Here is a 27707-nt window from a genome sequence, read left to right on the forward strand (position 1 = left end):
GACAGAAACCTACAGCACAAAACATGTACATACCGTTTTTCTTCATACAAAAAAAAAAAAAAAAACAAAAACAAAAAAAAAAAACACCCAATAATTTAAATGGTAATTATAAATGCATGACCTGATATATACGTGTATTTAAGAGAAATAAGTTTTTACAGAATAAGCTGTTTGATACTCTCTCTCTCTCTCTCTCTCTCTCTCTCTCTCTCTCTCTTCCAGGCTTATTGATAATGTATTTTATCTGCTTTCATAGATAAATTGTTGTGCATGCCAAAATAGAGGGCAGTGCAAAAGTTGTGTATGCAGGAGAAGGGGCTGCACAAACTGCAGAAATGCTAACTGCCAATTCAGGGAAGCAGAAGGAAATCCACAACAATCCAGGTTTCACCCTTAAGCCAACAATAGCAGAAGGAATTCAAGAGGAGGAGATGGTGTCCCTTCTCTTAATCAAATGCTGGAATACGGCATGTTTATAAGGCAATGCATACTTTATTAATTTCATTACCCCCCCCACCCCCCCCACCCCCTAGTTTTTAACATAACATATGAAAAAAATATCTTATTTACGTACCAGGAATATAAGTATAACATTTAGCTACTCGTCTATCATAAGCAACCCACTGCTTCGTTTTACGAGAAAATTGTACGACAGGGACACTGGTTCCATCCTTTGCTTGCTGAATCTCTCTGTCCAGATGGTGATTATAGTCGATGACAGCAAGTTGGTTCCTGATGACGTAGGAGTCAAATCCAAATGACACTTGCTTTGGACAGTAGTGCAGGAGAGTGTGGGAATAGAAATTTTCAATTGCCCACGTTTGTCTACAGGTAGTGTAATAATTGAAGTTTCCAGTAAACTCCTTATTTACGACGATTTTTCTATATATAGAAATAAAAAAAAAATTCATGATTTCTAATGATCTGTACTGTAATTGTTTGTATAGATAGTAAAAAGAGTCTGTTCACTAACTTCAATAAATAATAAATACGTACCGAAATTCTGTGTAAGTAGATGAATTCTTAGAAAGCCACTTTTCCATACTTGTATTTGTGTCTTTAGCATGATTACATCTATAAGTTTACAATTAAATAGATAAAATCGCAATTTTTTTTAAAACAGTTCAAAATAGTTTCATTGGATATGTTTTCATAATGCATGGTTACCTGCCACCAGACCATTCATGCTCGTTTGTAACATGGTGCAGTATTTTAAACCATTTTTTAACCAGTTTTTGGGCATCCCCACCGCACGAACTACAGCAATACCAGAAGTGGTTTACAGTGGGTCGGATCCATGGTAATAGACTGCGATGGGCAGCTTTCTTTGCAGCATCCCCCAACATATATGCAAGCTTCTTAGCTTTATGCCAAATATCCAAACTGTGGCGAATGTGTTTAAACCTATCCGATTCTAAAATGACAATCAAATTTTATTGGAACGTGTATATACTTTTATCTGATTATGAATAGATAATATATACCAGATAATTCCAGTAAAGTATTATAAATTATTACTTAGCAAAGCAATGATCGTTCTGCTGGCATCAGAAACGATTTCCCAAATCACCAATGGATAATGGTATATAACCTTCTCCAGTCCCCTCTCAACCAACAACTTTTCCATTTTTGGACTGTATCTCTGTACTTCCCTGGAGTCTGCAACATCTAAGTGCACAATCAACCGACTTTCGCAGTCCATAAACACTGAAGTTGCTTTGTTAGCGGAAAATCCTGCAAGACAATTCACGGCTTTTACTGCTGTCATGACAGACATATCCTCATGCGCGGATCTAGAGGGGGGGGGTCCGGACCCCCTGGAATTTGCAGAGTTATTAAATTTATATACTAAACCAAGTAAAAAGTGACCTTGGACCCCCCTTAGAAAACGCAGACCCCCCTCGAAAACGCGGACCTGTGTCAAGTTGGTACGAAAAGTCAAATGTAAGAAGTCAACCACTAACACCCCCCCCCCCCTCAAGAAATATAGGTTTTTCACGTTTGGGCGGCGAGTTTACATTTTTTTTTTTTTTTTGCTTGTCAACAAATTTCTGGGTTGGATTTTTTTTGACTGGGGTGGAATCCCCCCCCCCCCCCCTGGAAAAAATTCCTGGATCCGCGCATGATCCTAGTAGTACCAGTAGGTGGGTGGGGACTGTTCCCTTCATTTTTCTTTCATTTCTCTATTGTCAAAATTTTTCAGTTTTTTCTCAAATACCCCCCCCCCCTTTCTATTTGAAAAAGCTGTAACATACTTGTATAAAAAAAATCACTATTTTTTTAAATAACAGATTACTGTTTATTCAGTATATCTAAAACCTGACATTCATTTAGCTATTAGAGTAAATATCTCCTGTACCTGGTGAGTCATATCGGACGTCAACTGCTAGGCTCAATGGCTTGCTTGCTAATTTTTTATGCATATTAGTCAGATGTTTTTCAAAAAAACTGTTTATTGCCTCCTGCAAAGAGAGTAATATCTAGTTTGTCTACTTTGAATTTCCTTTTTAATTGCAAATATTATTGATTGAAAATTTAAAAAAAAAATTACCTTATACAGAAGTTGATGATGGTAAAATGCACGGGAACACCCTGTTACTAAGTTTATAAACTTCGCTCCGGTGGCAAACTTACTCCAAGACGCGCCAGATAACAGTACCATCAATTGTATTAGCAGCGCCACCAGACTCTTCCCACCATAAAAAGGGGTCGAAATCCATTTGTTCTTGTGGGAATTCTATTTTTCAAAAATGTATAAAATCAACTTTCATCCAAAATTATTACAAAATCATTGAGATGATCAGATAAGTGTAAGTTTATACCCCACCCCTTTTCCTGTCTTGTATATTCGTGCAATAAAAGAAGAATAAAAGAAATTCTTCAATTTACTTTCCTCCACCTAATGCTATTTTTATGAACCCTACTGTTCTACTTTTGTTTATCCTTTGTAAAATAGACCAGGATTGTTTTTTTAAAGTGTACATGTATTTTTTTTTATAATCATCTTATACATTTTAAATTCTTTTATAATATGTACGGATCTCAAATTGGTCAATGCAAAACGTAGTTATGTCTAATAATCAATTTACTTTTTAAAAAATTCATTCTATTGCATTTTATTTTCATTTTTTTTTCTTTTTTTACAGAATAAGGTTAGTCAGTGAACTATTTCGTTTCTAATTGATGTCAGACACCTCTCGTATATAAATGTTTTGATCAATGGAAATATCACACAAAGATGATTGGAAACCTGGATTTGTTTTTTTCTTTTTTGTATACATACAACGCAGAGGTACTGGTATTTTATACCAGCAGCAATCTTCTCCCCTTCTTGTATGGTAGAATTATCAATGCGCTCTCCACACTCTGAACACGTTGATCTTTCTATAAGGTAGAGAATTTCCCTTTCGCCGACGATAAACCTCCTGTCCTTTACAAGATGGATTTCCTCGTCTTGCTCGTTTCTCCTTCAAACATAAATGAGTAATGTAGCGTATATAAATATAGATAAAGGTTTTATAAGCGCTTTTGATTATGTGGCGCAGAGAGAGAGAGAGGGGGGGGCTCATACTCGTGCCATATAGCTTCATCTGCGTCGTTTTCTCCCTCTGTATCTACATCTTCTGGATCCATGGTCTCGTTTGCATCATCGTCACCAAATATTTCTCGTAGTAATTTTTCCACTCTACTTTCACATTCCTACGTATACATGCATATTTTTATTGAGAATAATAGAGTTATTAACGATGAAAGAATATAATTTGAGAGATATTGAACCTTTATTTCCTTAAAAAATGACTACATGCATACATATGAATATTTTTATTTCACACAAATTCTTTATAAGGCATAAAGTGCATGGATTGTTCCAAAAAGTATTTAATCCATTTTCCCGCTTCATATAATAATGATAGTACAGAAGCTACTTTTTTTGTAGAAATTGATTTTTTAAAAAAATCATAGTACATGAAAAGGGCGAAGAAATGATTATAAAATAGATGAATTCATACACTGTAATCAATCAGATGCAGGATGATTTTTGTTTGTTTGTTTCTTTTGTTTTTTTTCTACACACAATGACTACAAAGTTATATCATTTTACATCTTTTCAAAGTGGTTCAGGGTTGGTGGCCTTCTTTTTTTTTAAAATGAAATTGAAACTCTGACAGAGATCCTTTTTCAGAGGGCAGACCATAAAAAAAATAAAAAAATAAAAATTATCACCTCTGTATCTGAAGTCTCTTCCTCAGATTCCATCATGTTCACAGAAACCTTTATAAATAAAAGTGATTGAAATTCTACACAAATTCAGGTGTCCAAGCTTATGCTTTATTTCGACATCTGATTTTTGTACGTTTAAATTGTACGCTTTTATATATATATAAGTGAAATTTCCTCAAATATACCGGCTTACATTTTGCCTATTAACCCCATTGAAGAATGAAAGAAAGGCAAGAATTCATCTGAAAACATGCACCCTCACATTCATGTAATATATATAAATCTGCCCCCCCCCCCCCGGAGTTCTGCAGAATATCATACAGACTAGTTAAAATGTGTAGAACATAAAAGACAGACAGACCATTTTCTCTTTGTTTTAAATACTTCTTGCAAAACCTTTAAATAATTAGCAGGGGGATGTATTTGAATTATTGAATATATTCATTGAATAAAAAAAATAATAACCGATCCTTTTGAGAGGCATGCGCACGAAAATGGAAATAATTATGTTATCTATTCTTAGCAAAACTGGATTGTCAAGTGACTTGTCAACATGTCGGAAGGGCGTGAATGTGCTCTGGATGTATTTCGTAAAAGATTTGGATACTTTATTCTAATCGTTTTTATGCTTATTTCTACTTACCGTTGGATCCATCAAACTTGTACTGTCTCCACAAATTGTCCACTTTCGTAGTGTTCGATGTGTGTCTCTCACTGCAGTTCGATTGTAATAACGTGTAAGTTATTAGTGTGTGTCAAAACATTATTTACTCAATCCTGATTTTATTTATTTTTTTTACTAATTATTATTTTTATTCATTTCTGATTTACGATTAGTGTTACATTTTGTATTACTTGAATGAAATAGAAATCCCCATAGACAGTACAGGTTTGACATACCTATCAATGTATACACTAGGCCTTTTAGGTCAGTGTGCATCAGCCCGTGACGATGACCAAACGTCTTATATACGGAATTGAGATATTAGTAGAGAAGAGAAATAGTGCCGACACCGTATCGCATGTATCCTCGAGGAACCTATTTCGGTGGTATTAGCAAACTACGTGATAAAATAATCTTAACGAGATCGATTAAAATAAAATAAATGTGACCTACCTCTGAAGGACTCTTTATTTGATCAAATTATATCCATATTATCTAATAAAAAAACTGAATTATTTTTTTCTCGCGATTTCTTTATTCCTTGCCGTTTACGTAAGCAGAAATGTTGAGGTACCTAAATCGGTGGTATGGTACTTGTCAAAAGTTTTTACCCTAATAACACCAACCAAAGGCATAAATTTATGTATAACGAATATTAATTTGTATAAATGAACAAAGGGATAAATTACAATTTTATAAAGTTTTATTTATTATTATGGCAGGGACAGATAAATTCGTCACCCCGTCTAATTACTTTAGTTGCGCAGCAAAACTGCAAGTGGGTCCAGTGGTCGCATTTTTCAAAGCTACACTGAGCCCACTTCACAAAAACAACTAAGTCGCAGTCCTTTATCTCCTCTGGCCAAAAGTGTTTACAAACACAGCACTTCTCTTTTTCATCTTCTGTGTCATCGGCATCAGAGGATTCAGGCTGTTCAGACACACCCTGTTTTCTTTTCTTTCTGCATAAATCCTTACATGTAGAAGTCGTTTTTTCTTTTCTTTTTGATGTTTGTTTTGTTGTAGAATAATTTTTTATTTCTTGCAAAACACTGTCCTCTGTAATTGGTTTACCACTTACAACTTTGCTAATGTTTCTTTTTTCAGTTAGAACAGATTTTGTTTTGTTGAAAATTGGGTTTGTATGTAGTTTAAAGAAGGATTTGGGATCAGGGGTGCTTGGAATTGCTTGAGTTGAAGAACTTGCATCTTGGTCTGAACATTGTTCTGCTGCGGAAAAAACTACAGAAGGAGCAAAAATGGAAGGGTCCACTGCATTTTTATCGAATGGGAAAATTCCAGCGCGTCGAAATGAGGACTGCAAATTTCCTTGTGAAAGAGCATGTGCATACGCTTTACAAGCTAATGAGCAAATATTATATCTTGTAATTTTTGAAGATGGATTTTCACGTAAAAATTTATGGCACTCGGCATTATAGATTTTTTGAAATGGGCCAAAACATCCAAGGTCTAGAGGTTGAAGAACATGGCTTGTATGGGCAGGCAGAACAAATAAAACAATATTATGTTGCTTTGCCCAGTCAACAAGCGTGAGGTTAATGTGTGATTTGTGTCCGTCGTAAAGAATTAGGATAGGTTGGTTTTCATTCGGTCTTTGGACATATTTAAGAAAATGTTCAGATAAATAAGTCTGAAAGACTTCAGAGTTCGACCAACCACTGTCTGTTACTGTGCCTTGAGCACCCTCCGATGCACCTACCATCAATTCCTGTCTCATTCGAGCCCCTTGGAAAACGAAATACGGAGGCATCTGTGTACCTAAAGCATTGCCACAACCTATGACAGTTACTGTAGAAGATCTGGCAGATGTTATAGCAGGTGTTGTTGACATCTTAGAACCCACAATGCAGGGTGGTCTGTGTTCTGTTTGTAACCCCTTTTCATCAATGATGTATATGCACTGAGGTTTATCGACTAGGTCGTACTTCTTAAGAATGGTGTCTAATTCTCGATAGTAATTTGACACTACTTCTTCAGAGGTTGACTTTGCCCTGGCAGCTGACAACGCGCGAGGCTTTGAAACATTCAGTTCTGGCCACCGCATCATAAAGCCTTTGAACCACTTCATTGAAAATGGATGATTTCTGTCACGTTTCTGCAAACTGCAGGCATATTCTGAGGCCATGTTTACTACTTCTGATCTAGTGTAGCCATAGCCACAACTAGCCATAACCTTTAAATGGTCAACAAATGCAGCTTCTTCCTCTAGTGAAAGAACAGGAGAAACTCCAGACGTTAGTTTCTCAGGGTCAACTCTCCCCAATGCTCTTTGTCGAAGTGTGGTTTCCGGAACACAGTAAACCCTAGCTGCTTTCCATACAGACATCCGATGCTCCTTAATAGCATGATAAGCATTTGTCATGGATGTAGGGGAGTATGGTCTGTACTTTCTTGTTATTTTATCTGATGCAACCTATAAAAAAATTATTTATTCACTGTTAAATTTTTTTTTATTATTTATTATTTATTTATTTACTAGTATTTATTTATTTATTTTATTTTATCTATATGATACTATATACTTTTAATAGTTTTCTTTAGATTTCAGAACTAATTTCTATGTAATTGTTTAATTACTAACTATTTACCAACAACATAATATAAACCATATCTTTGTCAAAACACTCAAAAACATATAACAGACACTGACTTTTGGACGTACCCTGTATTTCTACTTAATTATAATAACCACATGACAGTCACGTGACTTGAAAGCGCAGACGGTAAGCTGCGTCTGGAGTTCGTATTTTCATAAAATATTTCTTAAAAGTCTATATTTAGAAGGCAATTACATTTGGATATTTTTAGCATTAAGAAAATATGGTATTTTATGTAGATATGACAATAACAGCTATTTACTTACACTTTTCTCTGACATTTCGAGTTTTTTTTCACTGAGTCATAAGCTTCCGTGTTTACAAACACTACGCAAAAATCGATGACGTCAGATCTCGCACTATAAGAAAACGCGCGTGCCCAACGGGAAATACCACCGATTTAGGAACCCCACCGATTTAGGACCCTCGACGATAATACGCATAACGCTTTATATTCTTGCGCGATAGCTTTAAAATATTTCCATTTCTATTTGCTTTCTCTGTGATAACTCTTTGAAAGTTAGGAGAGTTGATTTCTTGATCATTCTAACGGAATGCAAATTTCGCCAAGCGAAAGGTCAGGAGTTAAGAAGGCCTAATATGCATGTAATTCTCGTGCGGCTGTCTTAGTGTCTGACTCCAAGGAGGCCTAATATGCATGTAATTCTCGTGCGCCTGTCTTTGTGTTTGACGTCAGTGGGCGGGGCTATTGAAATTGACATGTGAGGCCTCGTGTAATTTAAATCTTTAAAATCTAAATTAACAATTTTATTTCACAATGAAATGTAAATATAAGGAATCACTGTCTAGTTATAGTCTGTCCCACGACCGGAACGTCACTACTTTTTGCAAGATATCTAAAAATATACAAATACCTTGGCTTTCAACCTAGGTTCGATCGGTAGATTGATTTTTTTCCAAACTTCCTGCATTTATACGAACCCTCGAGGTCAACCAGTGTATTGACACGGCGGCAAATTCAAAGTCTACGGGGATTTAACATTGTCAAAATGGCAGCCACTTCGGAAGGGGATCCATCATTATTCGTAATTTTCCGTACATTGCCGTCAGTGAGGTAATGACGTCACGCAAGTTCGGGAATGCTCTGAGCTTATCAACGTCTAAAAAGCTATAAAGCCCGAAACTTGCCAAGTATATATTTAGGCCTATATATAGGAGAAATTACGTCTTCGACAAAACTTTCATACCCAGGGCCAGACAGAAGGGATCAGAGATTTTTAAAAACAGCTAGCCTATACACTGCATAAAGAAAAGAGGTATGACTCAATTCATATAGCCTAAGATTGTAATTATCATGTTAAAAACAATCGAGGCAACTGCAAATTTAGCTCAAGTGACATGACTGCTTTTATTGCCAAAACGTAGAGATCTAACTTCTAATAAACGTAGTCATATTATTAAGATTATCAAAATTAATTGCTGCTTTACCTTACTCCTTAGCCTTCCACATAAATCCAATTTCCTATAGTTTGTTATAAACACGGTCAAAAGAGGCATCGTATCACTTCTATGTGAACAATTGATGTCCGTAACTGCAAAGTATATCCTGTTTTTGTTAGACTTTCAACACTTTAAACACATAAATCCACAATCAATGTTATATTTTGAATCTCGGTGCAAAACAACTATTGTTGTCTGCATCAAACTACGTCACCAATGGAATTTGACCTTGCCCTTCGAAAACTTCCTGTAATATCGGCATTAGGTAAATCCATGCCCTTGGATATATTTTTAGTGTTTCCATAAATATAACAGAATGCCAAAAATTAAATACTCAATCCTACACACAAAAACTACATAACACAAGTGTAAAAGATTATACTACTTTTTATTTTAATTTTACCTTTTCTTTTTTTATCACCTTATTTTTTTTATTTTGGTAGAAAGTTCAATAGTTTTACATAAAAAAAAGAAAAGATTATACATGTATATATATTGACACTTTCTATACATGTCTAGTTTGCTAGTTTGATTCTCATATAATAAAACAAATATTTATTCATAAAAACAATAGATAAAATTTTTGAAACAAGAATTTAATTGCAAGGTTGCAGGATCATGAAACAGACTTTGACTTAAGTCATATTTTCAATTGCCAGTAAAATGTTTATCATTTATTGAGTTAATCTCTAATTTCGCAAATAACAACACTTTTGTAAAACAATATTGTAAAATAGTTTTATTTTGGCCTGCTTGACTTCTACAACATTTTAGTACAAAATAAAGATTTTGACTTAAGCTTAAGATGTTTCATGATCCTGGGGCCAGGATACCAAAATAGCTACCCGGTGAAGACACAACATACTTTGAAAATGGTCATTTTTACCCTATAATTCAAGAAGTCTCTCAAGAAATGCAGGCAATTCAAGAAAAAAATCACCTAAAATTTTTAAAAACACCATATTGAATATAGACAAGCACAAACAAACAAGTACATAAAATAAATTCAGCCATAAGTAGCTGCAGATACATCCTAAGTAATTTTTGCTATATGGACTGTAGATACATGAGCAGTCTGGGCAGCTTAGTTGTTAGAATACCTCATTAGTATAAAAGTATTTGCAATGCAGAGGTCCTGGGTTTGATTCCCAGTCAAGCAAAATGTTTTTCCTCATGTATTTGTAAATTTTCAAAGTATGTTTATTCATTATTCCATTCCCTGGTACATATGGCTTCCTGATATACATTTTTTCTAAACTGCATAATACTATGGAATCATTTTAATTTGTGGAGGTCAGTGTTTGTGGGCAGGCATATAGTTTTGCTGTTTTGTGGACAGGACATAAATAAGGTTAACCAAAATACAATCAAAGGAATTAATGGATTGATTAAAATGTTAAAATAAGCATTTGTGGAAATATAAATTTATGGGTATAGCTGATCCATGTGATAAAATCCAAGAATGTTGGTCTCCCACAAACAATGATGATTCCACAGTAGATGTCAATCAGTTTTTGTAAGCTACCTGTCTGAAATGGGCAAAGTAATTAATCATACTCAGATAACTGTTTTCAAAATTTTATTACTGTTTGTTTAACAGCTAGATACAGGTATATGTTTTTTTTAAAATTATCAAATAGAATTGCTTCAAACTTTAAACACATTTAGTGAGATTACAGGAAATATTGCAAACGATTAATGAATTGTCTTTCCTTTATTTAAAGATATCAGATCAAATTTAGAAGAATAAATGATTATGAAAATTGAGTGCCCATTGCTGCTGGTGTCCATGCTTTTGAAAAAAGAAGTCATGACTCAGAATCCATAGTGAGAAACAAGTCATGAATGAAGATTGAGAAAGAGTGTTTATGTTTGTCTCCACTAAAACTTCTGTAGTAAATGGTTGGTGTCTGGCTCATCCAATGATCAACCCATTGGCAGACTACCAGGTAATCTTTTGTTCAGCCAATACTTTGAGCCTGAAAAAAAAGATGATGATGAAACACATTTTAATCCATCATAAAGATTCTGGTGCATGAAAATACTTTCAAGTCTGTGCAAAGTGAAATTTAAAGGAATAATGAAAATTCAAATGATTATACTTGAACTTGCATTACATGTTAACATGAATTGATACACATTAAAAATGCATGTATAGTCAATTTTTCAATTTCAGGTTCCAACCTGAAGAATACATGGGAAGAGTAAAACCTTTTTCATTTATATAAATACTTACTAGCTGTAGTCTAGAAGAATGTCCTGAAACCTGAATGTTTAGTCCACCATCAAATGAATTTCAATCACATTATTCTGAAAAATTGAGTAGATAGTCTTCTACATGCATGCATGTCTTAAAGTCACACTGTCTGGTCATCATAACTTTGCACTCCAATTAATTATACCTTCAAAAATGTTATTTAGTAATTAATAAAGGCATCATCAAATATTTTTGCTTTGGTTATTATTACATTTCTTTGATCAATGACTTGTCTTTTAAATAGTTAGGACTGCAATAGGAAGATAAAACTAAAAAAAAAAATGACACAGCTTAAAATGTTATGTATCATGATATACAAAAATATATAAGGTTTTTGTACCAGGATATATTACTTTTTTTGTGTGTACATGTATTGTGTAAGTTACATAGTATTATGTTTCTTGAAATTATTTTTTTTTTTTTTTAACTTTGAACAAAGAAAAATGACTTGTAAATTTTATAGTCAAAATCTCATGATTGAAAGAGAAAAATGAAAGCACTGAGTTTGCTGAGGGACAAAAAAAAAAAAAAAAATACACGAGAGATTAGAAAAAGATTGTAAAATGTGGACATGAAGTGTGCTAAGCTTAAAAGTTTCATTTTGATTGTTCAATATTTAAAAGACAGGATAATTTGAAGATATTAGACAATAATTTAATTTTGGTTGTAACGCTGTATTTGATTGGATAAAAAATTTACTTTATATCGTATAAAATGGGTTGCCTACATCACAACTAGACTTTGACCCGTGCGTGCACGGGTTGACATTGTTATGAATGCATCCATGTGCATATCGGACATTTACAAAATAGATACATCGACACATTCATATATTGTAAGGTACTTTTGAAATAAACAATGAATGTGAATATTATTCTTTCTTTCTTTTTTTTTTTTTTTTTTTTTTTTTTTTTTTTTTTGCAAAAACGGCGTAGCGCAGAATGGGTTTGACCCAAAGTTAGCTATAAATCAAGTGATGAGTTCGAATCACGCCGGAGCTTACATAAATTTCACCTTTCCAAACAAATTTAATAAAAGAAATTATTGATATTTATTGAAAATATGACAACAACAAAGTGCTGAGCACTGCTGATACATATCAAGCAAAGTAATGAAAATGAAAATGAAGAAATGTGTTTAGCTGGTATTTTTACACAATTAGTTATTAAACTAAAGGTGTAAAAATTTTTGTAACAATTTTAACACTGCAGGTCTCAACTTGTTCAAAATATGACCTCAACAATAAAAGAGTTAAATTAAGCACTGCTAATACATATACTTTATATATACTCAGGTAATAGACATGTATATAATCTGTAAAAGCAGAAATGAAAATGGACAAATGTGCTATACTGGTATTTCTACACAATTTAGCAGATGTGAAGCAGAACAGATTATCTTGCAAATAACCCCCCCCCCCCCCCAAAAAAAAAACAAAAAAACATACTGGTTGTTCAAGAGATCATAATAAAAATTAAGAATATCAAATGTACATTATATATGATATAAGAAAATGCTCTCAAGACTGTCTGTTTTGATAAAAATTAATGTAATATCCTTGAATTAGTAATATTTTGAATCGATTCGATTAAAACAAAAACCTCGGTTTTTGAATAATTTTGATTCGATTTTTGGAAACAATATGTTTGCTTCAGTTGTGTTTAAACCTGTTATAGTTATTGAAAATTCGAAATAAACAGTAACCAATTTGAAAGTTTTTTTCATCTTTTATGATTCAACAAATGTAATGTGTTTTACTTTTTAGCTCACCTGAGCTGAAAGCTCAAGTGAGCTTTTCTGATCACATTTTGTCTGTCGTCAGTCTGTCTAGCTGTCTGTCTGTCTGTAAACTTTTCACATTTTCGACTTCTTCTCCAAAACCACTAAGCCAATTTCAACCAAACTTGGCACAAAGCAGTTCCTTATGTGAAAGGGATTCAAAATTGTTAAAATGAGGGACCACGCCCTTTGCCAAGGGGAGATAATTAAGAAATATTGAAATTTTTTGGTAAATCTTTAAAAATTTTCTTCTCAAGAACCATTTGACCAGGGAAGTTGAAACTTATGTGGAAGCATTCTCAAATTCGTTTAAATCTTATCATGACCTTTCATGACACCTGGGGGTACGGTGGGGCCACCATGGGGGAGGGGTATCCATGGGAGTATTTATAGGAAATTTTTTTATGAATTTTCTTTTCCAAAACTACTTGACCAGAGAGGTTTTCTGAAATGTAAATTCATATAATGTACATTCAAATTTGATGATGACGATCACAGCGGGTCATGATAGGGTACAACCATAATGGGAGAGGAGGGAACAGAATATTTTTTGTAAATTTTACATATGAAAATCTTTGGAGAAAAATCTCAAAGTTAGAATATATATCAAAAACTTAATATCAAAAACTAAATTTGTTCAGATATTTCTGATTTGTTAAAGCTGTTTGGGTTAGAGTAATTGATATTTGCTCAGGTGAGCGGTGTGGCCCCTGGGCCTCTTGTTTATACTAACTATAAAATATATGGGAAGCATAAATTATCATTATCTTAGATAAGCCAAGCAAGGGTATTCTAAGTAGGAAAGTAGGAATTTGAAGGTACTTCTTGCTGGAATAATGAAGCCTTTTCCTGGGGGTGGGGTACAACTCTTTTTGGATCATACAATATCATGTAATCAGGAACATTTTAAAATAAATGTTTCTAATGTTATTATTCAGAGCATAATTTTTTCCAAAATATTTAGTAAAGTTTGAGTTTAGCGCAAATTTTAAAGTTTACTGACCTTTACCGATTTTATTTTGGGACAGCCAATGAGAATTTGGGAGCGGATCTTGAACTGAATATGGGAATTTTTCTTACTTCATACGTAAATAATGCAGCAAAAATAAAATACATACCTCATAAACATTTATATATCTGTTTAGTGATAACAAAAATTAATCTACTGCAGTATTAAACGTTTTCAATCAAAAGTCATTACATCACATGAGAACTGTCATGGCTGCTGAAGAAGACAACTTGTTTTCACGCTGGTGTATTTTTTCTTGTGGCGATTTAATAAAACATAAGTTTGTTTGCTACGATTAAATATAATTCATTCCATCATTGAATAAATATTTTTACGATCTAAATTTTGTCCCACCTCATAGTTTTGAGATTTACTATGCATGGATTAAATTTTACAAACAATCGATATTTTAGCAGCATTGAAAGAATGAACTGTACGGGCCGCAAGAGCTGACTTCAGACTACCTATCAAGCGTAGTTACCACGACAACCTTTACATATTTAGAAGAACAGGCTGTCCCTTCTATATAACGTACCGAAGATCAATAACGATAATTTACATATTTCACCCCCTTTTTTTTTTTAAAGTTAAAGAAATTTTTGGAGGTGAAGTTATAAATCTCAGCAGTGAAGTTAATAGTAAACATGGCGAACAAATTCAAGTTGCAATCATTTAGACACATTTCAAATTGAAAATATCGGTTATATTGACGTTATTTAATTATTTCGATTTATTTCAAAGTTAAGAAATGAAAATAATGTTATTGTAATTTTTGGCGGAAAAAAGAATGCCTACTTCACTAAGATGTGATTCTAGCTGGAGTTGTAACACCCCTCCCCCCTTTCCCCTCAAAAAAAGCATAAAAGAAAGGAAGGATAAAATAAAATCGGGTAGCTACATTAATATTGCTCCTACGATCATGAGCTTTTTGCCTCCGTTGAGATGACCAGAGACATAAATAACATATAATAAATGTGTCTTCGAGATGGCGAATGATTACCCACGTGGCACAATATCACATTTGCATGGATAAACTCAGAAACATTAATACAAATACGTGTAAATTTTCATTGGAAATTTGCTATATATTTTGTTCATATATATTTATGATTTCTTATTAGAGAAAATTATAAAATAACAAATATATATCTACTTAGTACAAATTACATTTGTCTTCGCTGATTTGAACACCGTGATTTAGCGTGAATGTAATACGCACGCGCAAGATTGTAAAATCCAAAAAATCCTGATGATTTCCGGAATTTTTTGAGGAATTTTCGTTGATTATTAATTAGCGAAGCTTAATTGAGAAAAAATAAAAACAAATTGGTAATCTTCAAGTACCAGTGATGTTTAAAATATATAAAACAAACGACAGTACTCTTCCGATTTATCAGTATTAAAGGCCAAAAATTCGAGTCTATTATTTTAATATAGTAGTATAGATGACTTGCGTCAAAAACATATCAATCCGCCTGATGTTACATTCAAATTTCGTACAAACAGAAGTCATTTTTTAAGGGCAATCATCTTTTTTTTTCTTACACCAAATGAATGAAAATTAAATTATAAGGAATGAATTTAATAGCTACCCAATTTATACGGTATAAACTGGGTTGGGACAGTTTACGCTTTTTTATAAACTGCTTAGCGGTTTATAAAGCGTAAACTGCCCAAACCCAGTTTATACCGTATAAAATGGGTAGCTATTAAATTCATTCCTTAATTATAATAGTCTGACTGGTTTATTATGTAAATCATTTTTGCTTTATAGCCATGATTTCTGATCTGCTACCCTCATCGCTAAATCAAGCTACATAGCTGAATCAAGAGAATGTGCCATACCTGTAAATACAGGGCATCTATTTCATCAAATTTGAAAATGTTCTGAATTTAGAAGTGAAAATTTTTGTTGAATAAAAAAATATTTACATAACTCTCTTTCATAGTAGGTTTCCTGGCAGAAAATATATATTATGCTATGGATACAATTACCATATATTTTTTTATTACAATAGAAAAACTATTCTTTCATATGGGTGTTAAAAGATCTCTATATGAATATTGTTGCACTAAACTATAAACAAAAAATTGCATATACCAGTGAATAGAGTTTTGAAAAAAGAAATACTCAGATGACACCCTACAGTGTACTAGGAAACAGATTTTTCAAATTAAGTCCACATTTGAGCAGTATGGGAACTTGGAGACAAAATGAAGCTGCTGCCTGAGAAACACAACACAGCAATTTGGAACACTGAATGTGGCACATGGCATTAATTGGAAAATTTCCTCTGATGTCAATTTTTTTTTTTTTTTTTTTTTTTGAAAAATGTCTGTATTCAGAATAAATGATTCAGTTTTATCTTAACGTTTATACTGATGAAATAATATAGACATGACTTGTTCTTTATTTTTTCCCTTTTTCCTCATTTGCTTCTGTTTTTATTTAAACTGGAAAGTCAGGACATGATTGCTGAAACACTCTGTATATTCATCTACCAAGATAGTAGTCTATACATCAATATATGTACATAAATGACCCTTAGAACTCGGTCCTGTAAAATTGACAAAACTTTGGGCTAAAGGTATATTTTAGATGTTAGAACTTGTAAAAAAAAAAAAAAAAAAAATACACATTTTTCAATAAAAATTCAAAAAAAAAAAAAAAAAATAATGCCAAAAATATGTGTTGTATATACATGATATAGAAAACTCTATATTGATTCCCCAGGGTGTTGACACTACAAATAAATGTAAAAAGAAAATGCATTTTACATCATGTAGATTGTGATTCACTGTCAAAAGCATGAAATGTTGAAAGAGAAAGTAGAGACTTTCATTTATTGAAAATAATGTTTTTGCCAGCTGTTATTTTCTTTATGTAATCTTGGTGTTATTTTAATGCTTTTCTACTAATTGTTTAATCAGCTGATTGTGTCATATGTACCTTTTTACGTTTTTTTAAACACATACTTCTGTATATCAGTATATGGGGTACTGTTAAAATGCCAGATATACATATACCACGCGTTTTGGCATATTCTTACAATTTGGAAACACTTCTTTCGTGTGTATACATTAGGTAGTAAAACAACTGCAGCAAAAAATAAATAAAACAAACAACTTACGTTTTTAAAAACACATTCTTGCATCATCATGGCCATTTCAACATCTGTATCCACAACTTGTACTGCATTATACTCGGCCGTGGACTATTTTCTCGGCGTTTATGACAAAACTCGTTATAGAGTGTTAAAATATATTTTAATTCAAATAAATACTCACATTATTAATAAAAACACTTTAAATTACGTCCTTTGATTTTCTAAGATTTTTCGGAATTTTACTTTGGAAAGAACAACTACTCCCTTCAAAAACTGGTTCCCCGCCCCGTAATCTCGACGCTAATGGACGAGTTTACCATGTTAAATCCCCGTAGACTTTGAATTTGCCGCCGTGTCAATACACTGGTAAACCTCGAGGGTTCGTATAAATGCAGGAAGTTTGGAAAAAAATCAATCTACCGATCGAACCTAGGTTGAAAGCCAAGGTATTTATATATTTTGAGATATCTTGCAAAAAGTAGTGACGTTCCGGTCGTGGGACAGACTATAGTAGAGTATGCCAGGGACATCAACGATAGTTGGAAACGTGGGATAATTTATGCATAACGGGCTTCGCCCGTTATGCAAATTATCCCACGTTTCCAACTATCGTTGATGCCCTGGCATACTCTACTAACTAGACAGTGATTCCTTAAATAATAGCAACTGGAAAGCACCAGGTAGCCATATCTGCATGCGTTTGTCGATGGATATTGGATCCTAGAGATTAATCAAGGTAAGTATTACATGTGTTACATTAAAGTTTTAGAATTCATAGAATTTAAAACTAACTATAACAATCTGATTGTTATAGTTAGTTTTAAATTCTATGAATTCTAAAACTTTAATGTAACATAAACTACATGTCGATAGTTAGTGCATGAATATAAAGTTGATCTGTGCTGTATTTTATTAATAAGTATGTAATAAACATAATAAAACATACCCTTTTCAACATCATATCCTGTATCAGGCCTTGACCAATATTGGATATGGAAAAGAGTCTCTCTCTCTCTCTCTCTCTCTCTCTCTCTCTCTCTCTTTCTGTTCTAATTAGCCATAAATTAAGTGATGAAATATTTGCAATGATACAATTATAAATTTTATAACTTAAATATATATTAACATAAATTTCAATTGAACATCTAGGCAATACACCTTACACCAAAACATTAAATGGGCTTGGACACAGATTTGAAGTTAATATTTCTCAAATTTTCTGTATAATATCATGACTTATATGTTGCTATTGCCTTTTACACGGAAATATAATAAACAACTTAATTTATATGGAAATTATTGAAACTACGAATTTCGGGAGGCGTTTGATTGACAAATCCTTGCACTTTCACAAAGTAAACTTTATCCTTAATACTTAAGAAAAGTAGAAATTTTATTATTGAAAAATATTAAAACTATAATCAAGAAAATTCAGAGTAGAAATGTGAGAAAGCAAAACCAAATCACCAGTATTATCAGTCCGTGCTCAGTGATGTGTGCAGAGTTTAAGAAATTAAACACACCCGTGAAACGTAAACTGTTTTAATTGATTGATTGTATATTGTTTTACGTCCCATTCGAGAATTTTTCTTCTATGGGGTCCTTTACATTGTTGTATTGTTCTCAGGTGACCATTAAGGCCCCTGGGCCGCTTGTAAAATTATTTAGAGGATGCTTTACAAAATTCCTTATGTTATTAAGTGCTATGCACAATTAATGCATTCTGTGAAACAGTGTAAAATTAACATTATTGAAGATGAAATATTTGTAACTGATATTCAATTACTTTGTAAACTTCATTTTCAGAACTCCTTACTTTGCCTTCCCAATCTTTGTTTTCACCACTTAATTTTTAGAGTCCAAGTATATATGATTTCTTTGCCTACTAAGTCAGCTGGTTTGTTGCGCATTTCTTCTCAATTTGATTAATTTTGAAAGATTACCCTGTAAATTATTAAAATCAAACACCTTTCCTTTGAAGAAAACTGGAGCAATTACTTCTGGTTTTTTTTTTAATTTTAAAATCTTTTTGTAGATGTTGTTTTGCTTTCTTAATGCCTCTACTTTCTCCTTTTTTGTCTTCAGCTTTTCCATTTCTTCCCTGATCTTATCCTCACTCTCCTAATGGCCGACTTTCCTCATGTCCTCCATTGCTTTATCTCACTTGATTTTTTCTCCTTCTTTCTTCGATATTCTTTTTCTTTTTTCCTCTAAAATCTTTGTTTGTTTTCTGAAAAGTTCTTCTTGTGTCTCCTTGTCTTTTTGCATAAAAGTTCTATTTTCCGAACGAGCATGATTTATAATATCTTGTTTTTCAAGTAAATCTTTATTTTACAACCAATCTTCTGTTCTGTTATTAGAATATAAAATAAAACTTTCGATGGTATTTAAAGATGACGTAGAAGCTGCTTTTAATTTTAAATCTAACTGCCCTCTTTCAAGGCAGATGTTTTTCGTATCACATGATTGGCATTCTTGTAAATCACTTCCACTAATATCAAAATATACTGAAAGGAAAAAGAAACGCAGGGTAAACTTTTTAGGTGAAATAAGATTATATATTTCAGACGTATTTTCCAGTTATCCTATCTAACATTTAAAATCATCTTTAATAAAAATGTAACCAAAATCTCATTTGATTTTCCCCAATAATTCATGAGTTATTGAAACTCATATGACGATACCCCACAAAAGTGAAAGATGAAAATTCTCATTATCTCACATGTCTCCCTCGCGCATCTGTCACAGCCTTGATTCTCCTATGCATGGAGTTCATCAGTGTGTTTAACCTTCTAATAGAGATGTTATTCAACCCTTCTGAGAAGGCAGACGTTAGTTGATTGAGACCAGCTTGGACATTTAAAACCCTATCGTCCACGTAGTCCCACAGACGTCTGATGCGAAAAAGATGGGCTTGACAGAGACCAGTGAAGTGGAGTAGTCCCACAGACGTTTGATGCGAAAAAGATGGGCTTGATAGAGACCAGTGAAGTGGATAAATGTGATTGACAAACCCTGGCAGCACTGGGAGGGGGGTTAACATGCCCAAAAAATTGGCAAACGACGCACGCATGCACGAGTTAGAGGAACACTTACGTAAAGTTGACGAGCTCGCAAAACAAAATCGCGTTATCGATTTCTTTCAGTTTTGGGGTGAATGTAACAATTATGATATCCTGCTGTATTAATAGCAGTTTTAGGGTTATGTGATGGTGATTATACAGGTGGCAAGATGAATAACCCGATCTTGATGTGGCGCTGTTACGCGTCAACGTCATCGTCACGGTTGGTTGGAAACCTTTCTACACCCTCTCTGAGGACGGGTAGGACGTTCTATCACAACAAACTACACAGAAACCTGTCGTTGCCTTTGTCCTTACTTAGGCAATGCAATAGGCTGACCCCATGGTACTTCTGTCAACCGTACCTTGATTTCAAGAAATACAAATCGACTGTGAATATCGAAAAACGATGTGTATAACTTAAGTGCAGCAAATGGTACGACGAGATGTGTTGAAACACATGTCGTCATAGATATGCACGTGTTTTCGTCTTTTTACCACTTTCCTTATGTGACGTCATTTTACGGTTTAATAGTTCTGAACACTGATTATAATGAACAGTAACCAAGATATCCCTCTGACCAATTTTCATAATTTTCGGTTATACAGTCAAAAAAAATTTCGCATATTATGTTAGCCTGCGTTTCTTTTTCCTTTCAGTATACTTTCCTCCAGTTAATAATTCACTAAAGAGTTATCTAACTTTGCTTTTTAAAACATTACACAGACGCTTTATAAAAACACATGTAAGATCATCATTTAGTGAAGTTTTCAATAAAAATTCAAAAACCTCGTCATTAAAATATGTCCCATAAAAAAGTGAAATTTTATCATTCATCATTTCATCATTCAAAGTTAAATTTGGATTTTCAATAAACAAATCTAAAATATATATAAGTCTCTGAAAAGCAGAGCCCATGTCTAAAATGTTTCAACTTCTGTTGCTTTTAAAAAATAAGGTTCTGTTATGATTTTGCATAAAACGATCTTAAAAGAGTTTAAAATGTTTTGTTCTGCAAACATAATATAAAAGTCTTATTAAAAGTGTAAGAAGTTTTCAAAGAATAAAAATACTGTATTACAAATTTGTGCATAAAAAGTATCTGCAGCATTATAAAACATGACATTGAAACGATTCCCTCTAAAATTGACAATGGGAATGTCTGGAACACCATGATTTTTCATGTAAACATGTAAAACATTGGGATCACCTGCCCCACCTTTGTAAAATAATTTTGAAATAGATTTTAAAAGACACAAAGTAAAAGGCTCTTTCAATGAATGGGTATACCCAGGAAATCTTAAACAAAACTCTTGTTCAATATTAAAAATTTCTTCAATACATACATCCGAAAACTGCAGGAGGGAGTGAATGGAAAATTTAAGGGGAAGAAGGACCTTTAGCTGAAAAAATACCTGTCAATTAATTTTTTTATATTTTGTATATTTCTTATTAAGTATGTCCCACATATCTTAAAGCAGTTATATCATTAGGTTTCTAACCTTATTTTAGAGATATTGATTGACAAATATTATGCCCTACAGTATCTAAGTGGAGTTTTAATTCTCCATGTTTCCGGGCTCATTACTCTGTCCATAATTGGATTTTTAAAGTATATATAAAAAAATATGTAATTGAACATGTATCTTTTAAAATATTTCAGAGTATGAATTGGGTTTAAAATTCGAAAAGGCAAGTTTCATCTATCACACTGCATCTGTGATAGGGAAAATTACGAACTTTTTAAGACAACTTAAACAACAAAAAACGTAATTTACAAAAAATCCTATCATTCAATATTTTTAAATTTACGTTGAAATGCAAGTCCTTCAAATTATTTATTAACTGTAAAAATTTCGAATGGTGAAGCTGACCTCAATATTGCACAGGACATCGTTAAAGACGACATAAGCAGGACAAAAATTTGTCATGTGTACAATTCTCGAGTACGGGAAAAACCAACTATGACGTCACAGGTAAGCTAAATAAGCGAAATAAGATATACCTACATAAGATTTCCGTCATCAGCCATGCAAAAATAATTTTTGTGTTCCCCGTTTCTCAAAATACTTCATCATATACTGATTATGACCTGTTTTTACATAATAATACCGCCCTTGTATTCACCGAGCATGATCTTGCTGTACTAGCAGATCGTGTATCACTATGACGTCACCGACTTGTTGGACGCGCAGTTTAAAGAAACAGAGGAGTGGATCAATCTTTTTTCATAATATGTTACTGTTTACAAGAATGTTAAACTTTTTATTTTTTTAATATAAGATGGTAATTAAAGTTCAAAAATTGTCAAAAATTTATACAAGAACTGATGCTTTACACGTTTTGCATTTATATAAACGGAGACTATGACGTTGTTAAACAGAGTCATGTGACCATGTGTCCTTCATCCCCTTAAAGAATGAACATTATGATGTATATCTTTACTTAAAATGTCATTTACGTTTTGCTCGGTGACACTTCTGTCAGTCATAAAACAAGATACATTATTTAAGATAGTATCACTGTCACCCTCTTTCTGTGAAATATCTATTGAAATATTTTATGTAATATCTACTTATGTCTCACCCTTTCCATCACAGACCTCTCTTAAACCTGCAGACAAAACTTTGTCACCAGTATTAAATTGAACTCTATAAAATGCTCCCCTTTCTTTGTTGTTGCATCGCTATGCATCGTAATATTTGCACTGTTCTTAAGTTCTTCATTTAAATGATTTCTAGAAACTGCGCCCATTTTACTGGTGAAAATACATGCCGTGTTCTTTGGTGGGAGATTTTCTACATGAATATTAAAAACATCTAAAACAGATTGAATAATTGGCGCAATATTGTACTAAACCTATGTTTCTACTTCTAAAATTTAAAATTGTAAGGTTTCCCTTTACCACTGTCTCTAAAATCAATGTTTTTATATGTACAACATCATCATCATCACAATTATTTTCTTTTTCTGACATTGAAAAATCAATTTCTTTTTTCAAGTCAGAAATAACTGTTTTCATACTATTACACTGTACACTTTTATCATTCTTTCTACATTTTCTTTTGTCTTCAGTTTTTAATAACATTTTCTAATTTTTTAAAAAAAAAATTCTTGGTTTTTGTTTAATTTTCTGTTTGTATTTCTAACATTAAAAGCTCTTATTTTGTCTTTAAGAGCTGTGTTCTCTCTCCGTAGGTGTTCAATCACAATACTCTGCTCCGATATAATTTTGAGTTTCTCCTTCAATAGTTCATCTTCCTTCATTTCTCTCAGTTCCTTTGACGAATCCTCTTTTCGAATTTCCTCGCTCTCCTCTTCCACTTGTAAAAAAAGTGTTATAAAAAAACCCACATACACAAAACATAGACAATAAACTAAATACACAGGATGATTGATTGTTTGATTGATTGTATGTTGTTTTACGTCCCGTTTGAGAATTTTTCACTCAAATAGAGACGTCACCATATACCAGTGAAGGGCTTCAAATTTAGACCCTTACTCGGCACTCAGGGCCATTGAGCAGTGAGAGTTCTTTATCGTGCCAACGCCTGCCGTGACACGGGACCTCGGTTTTTAAGGTCTCATCCAAAGGACTGAAACTTTCAATCCAAAGTACCGAGCGCTCAGCGAAGGAACAGTTGCTACCTAATTTTTATCGACTTAGGTCAGTCCCGCCCGTGATTCGAACACATGACCTTCCGATCACGGAGCGAGCGCACTACCGACTGAGTTACCGAGACGGTTATACAACATGAGGGGAAAAAACTAAAAATAAAAGACGAAGACAGTGAACTAAAGAAAATAAAGACAAAAAATGAAATAAAAATATCATACATACATAAAAGTAGTTTACGCTTTCTTAAAAAAAGAGAGATGTGTATTTACCTTTTATGGAAAAATTCAGTCAGAGTGTCACTATGTAATTTCTCAAGTCCTAAAATAAGACAAAAAAAATAATATAAATTTTCATTGAGAAAATCACTGTTCAATTGCCTTCTTTACGACTTTATGTATGTAATAATATATGTCTTCTGAAGTCTAAAAAAAATGGACTACATCAAGGGCAGGTAATTTGATTCCAAGAAAATGGCTGTGTTGACCAATCTACCAACTTTCAAAAAATCGTGCAAAAATGTGCAATGCTACAAAAAAGCATTGTACATTTCAATAAATGCATTAAAATTCCTAAACTCATCTACTTCCCACTGATGCCAAGGAATCAAAGAAAATACAAATGCAATGACCTTTGTTGTACATATGCTTTTGTTGTTCTCAATTGATTTTTTGAAAAACTAGTTTTAATTGTAACAGAGACCGTTATAGATGTTCCCCAAACTTTCCCCATACTCCCTTTCCCTACATGCTTCAACAAATTTAGCAAAACCTTTGAATTATAGACTTTACCAACTTATTTTCAAAAGTATTTTGAAGAAATAACAATGCAAATATAGCACAGTAAGCATAAGCAAATCAGATTTAAGTATACGTCCAAGCATTCAAAAATTGTCATATACATGTTCAAAATCTGATAGAATGCCATAATAAAATTTCAAAGAACTTCACTGAAAACATAGAAAGTTACAGCCACATGAATATTAAGCAATCAGAAATCAGCGAGCGTGCATGCATGTCCTCATATTCATTTCTGATGATTGAATAATGTAGGAACTTATTTCCTTTATATATATGGCTCTAAATTCGCTCTTGAGTACATCTGGGAGGACAAATAAAGAATTCTGTAGACACGTTTTTTTCTTAGATTTCTTTATGTATATTTGAAGTTTTGACTCTAAATAGGACAAAAAAATGTTTGAATAGATAATCAAGTCAAAAATAAATATTTTATTAATGTTTGAAATATGGTATGTGTCACGTAACACATGACAGACATATAACTTAACATGACAGACGTATGATAAAACGTGACATGATTAAATTACATTTATGATGCTTAGCAATACAAATATTATGAAAATAATAAAATTAAACAATTCCTTAAACAATGCAAAAAATTTTTTCACTCTTACGTAGAAGAAAAAAGATTTTTAAGCTACTTTTGATGCACAAACTGATGATCGTAACACTGACAGACTCCTTTACTTAGCCAGCCAAATAAACCATAAACTTTCATTATTTTATCAAAAAGATAATGTTGCCGTAAGAAATGGACATTATTCAAATTTTGATCCCTTATAGATTTTAAATTTGAATTTTTAAAAAATAAATCTCTGCTATACGCTTTGTAACATACAAAATTTCCACCATGTCTGTCATGTTACGATATTTCTTGAGCAATACCAGTTTGAAACAAGCCAATAAAATGTATCATTCAAAGCTTATCTTTTATTCTTGGAAATTATAATACACAAAACATTATTATTTACGAAAATACTAATGAAATTTAAAAAAAATAAATTATTTCATATAGATCAAACCTATATCGTAACATGTACGGATGCACGTAACCCTGACAGACTCGTTTTAAAAACTGCAAGAAAACAACTACAAAATTGTATTGTTTAATTTATAAAGACAAATTTTGCCTTATGATACAGTAATATTCTTAAATAAAAATACTTTTTGGTTTAATTCACTGAACGTATAAATCTGAATGCACCCGTTTGATTCACGTAACATGAACAGACATTCGTTTTGTCCGTCACCGTTACGATAGTATTCAGGCAATGTCTGTCAATCGGTACGTTATATAAGAAATGTCAACTTTTAAGTGTTTATGTAGTGATGAAGAGCGTGCAAGTTCATATTTTTAAAAAAAAATCCAAAATACACCTACTAGCTGACAATATTTGATGATATGTGTTTAAAATCTAGGATAAAGACAACTTATATTTTCATGAACGTAACATACTTTGTGTAACGTAACACTTGACAGACAAACGTTCGTGGCTTCTCGGGCTCTCTCTGTAGCTCTTCTTATCGAAATGTAAACACATTTGCATAGAACATTGGAGAAAATTTAAATATTCATAACCTTTAAGTCAAATGTATAAGAAGAAGCATCTCCGAGCTCCATTCTTAAAATAGAACGTAACGCCCACTTGCCATGACAGACACAGGAAGCATCCCACAGATTTGTTAATTTCTAAGCACACGTGCTTTTCTGTTGAATCTGCGATCACTTAATTGATAAACAGGTAAATTTTCTATCAGTAGACAAGAAAGATTAAATAGTTTGCATAAACAATGGCCCATTTTATAACAATGTACCCGGTGTATTGAGTCTGACAGACGTTACGTTCAAAATATGAGAAGAAATAAATTCCAATTTTTCTTTTATTTTAGACATGATGTGCATTAAAATACTTTTGTATGTTAATTTTATCCTTCCTAAACAGTAGTGAATGAAGATATTCTGTGTACAAGGTATTATCGCCGTATATTTGACTTTTATTTTGACATGGTTGAAAATGTCCCCCTACACATACGTAATTCTAGTGGAATTATCAAATTCATTTCAAGAAAAAAAAGTAAGTTGATGAAAAAATCTGCTTATTTTATCTTTTTTATATATTTGCAATATACTTTTCAATATAAAACATTTTTTATTTCAATTTTTTAAATAATTTATTTTATATTCCTCTTGTTAAAATCATAGGTCAAGATGTACTCAAGAGCGAATTTAGAGCCAAATATATATTCTTTCATTAACAATTACGAATGTTATAAATATTAACAACCTTAGCCAATCAGATTTCAGCACACGTGCCTGTGCGTATTTTCTAGATTTCTCATATATATATTCTTATAGTGCCTTATAACATATGCCAATGTCTTAAATTTCAAAGAATTATATTGAATAGTAAGAGAGATACAACCTATAAAGTATTAGCTAATCAGATTTCAGGACACAAGCATGCATGTCCTTGCATTTTGATAGTAACATAATGTAGGAAATAACCCATTATACCTATATTCTAAAATTTATTTTGTTTCGTTGAAAACTAAAGAAGTTATAAACATTTAAAGTTACAGCCAATCAAACTGCAGAACACGTGCATGCTCGTGTTTTCAAGAATTTCTGTATATAATATATTGTAGAACTTCAAAATAAAAGTTAAAAGGCTTTTGTCGAAAAACAAGGAAGATATTGAGATTTTTCAGCCAATCAGAGCGAAGTGCGCTTGCATGTGCTTGAGTGCTAATTTGACCATGTCATCTTGTCTACACTATTAATATATCTTTATGTTTTGAGTTTCAAAGCATTTTATCAAAAAATATATAAGTTATGGCTATATTAAGTATATCAGTCATTTAACTCATTGCACGCGCACGCGCGTGCATGCATATGCGCGCAAAATGACCTTCGTTCCGTTCAAAGACCATCAAGTACATGTGTGACCGTGTAGATTTGGACGGTACTTAGGAATTCGTCTGGAACTGCATCCGTTGTCTGCAGAACGAACGGGGTGAGGGAATGTTGACGTAGAGGGTACAAGGTATAGGTAGAGGCGCTGTGTGGCCGTAAGGTAAAAACGAAGTATAGGTGTGCCGTATGAATTTCCCG

The 27707-nt window shown here is 32.8% G+C and overlaps 1 protein-coding gene, 2 long non-coding RNA genes and 1 pseudogene across 3 annotated transcripts; 1 reads left to right on the plus strand and 3 right to left on the minus strand.

Moving 5' to 3' along the window:
• Window positions 1–566: 566 nt before the first annotated feature.
• Window positions 567–3461, minus strand: LOC133194213 (uncharacterized). Its single transcript, XM_061330217.1, has 7 exons — window positions 3284–3461; window positions 2552–2737; window positions 2360–2462; window positions 1519–1734; window positions 1168–1414; window positions 997–1074; window positions 567–882 (listed from the first exon to the last, which is right to left on the minus strand). The coding sequence occupies exons 2-7, from the start codon at window positions 2660–2662 to the stop codon at window positions 567–569; spliced, it is 1071 nt and encodes a 356-aa protein (XP_061186201.1). The 5' UTR covers window positions 2663–2737; window positions 3284–3461.
• A 7108-nt stretch (window positions 3462–10569) lies between these two features.
• Window positions 10570–17191, minus strand: LOC133194439 (uncharacterized). Its single transcript, XR_009722085.1, has 3 exons — window positions 17141–17191; window positions 11201–11274; window positions 10570–10943 (listed from the first exon to the last, which is right to left on the minus strand). It is a non-coding gene; the product is annotated as an uncharacterized LOC133194439 (long non-coding RNA).
• On the plus strand, window positions 10732–11412 carry LOC133194440 (uncharacterized). Its single transcript, XR_009722086.1, has 2 exons — window positions 10732–10913; window positions 11141–11412. It is a non-coding gene; the product is annotated as an uncharacterized LOC133194440 (long non-coding RNA).
• A 1672-nt stretch (window positions 17192–18863) lies between the features above and the next one.
• Window positions 18864–21097, minus strand: LOC133194214 (uncharacterized; annotated as a pseudogene).
• Between the last annotated feature and the right edge of the window lie 6610 nt (window positions 21098–27707).

The sequence above is a fragment of the Saccostrea echinata genome, unplaced genomic scaffold (assembly GCF_033153115.1).
Source record: "Saccostrea echinata isolate AGI-Se365-2 ecotype Australia unplaced genomic scaffold, CSIRO_AGI_Sech_v1 ptg000029l, whole genome shotgun sequence".
Classification (NCBI taxonomy): Eukaryota; Metazoa; Mollusca; class Bivalvia; order Ostreida; family Ostreidae; genus Saccostrea; species Saccostrea echinata.

Coding starts and splice junctions, on each gene's coding strand:
- LOC133194213 (XM_061330217.1), bottom strand. CDS start 2,662: ATGGTACTGTTATCTGGCGCGTCTTGGAGTAAGTTTGCCACCGGAGCG. Junction 1,075..1,167: donor CATGAATGGTCTGGTGGCAG/GTAACCATGCAT, acceptor GTAAACTTATAG/ATGTAATCATGCTAAAGACA. Junction 883..996: donor TCTACTTACACAGAATTTCG/GTACGTATTTAT, acceptor TTCTATATATAG/AAAAATCGTCGTAAATAAGG.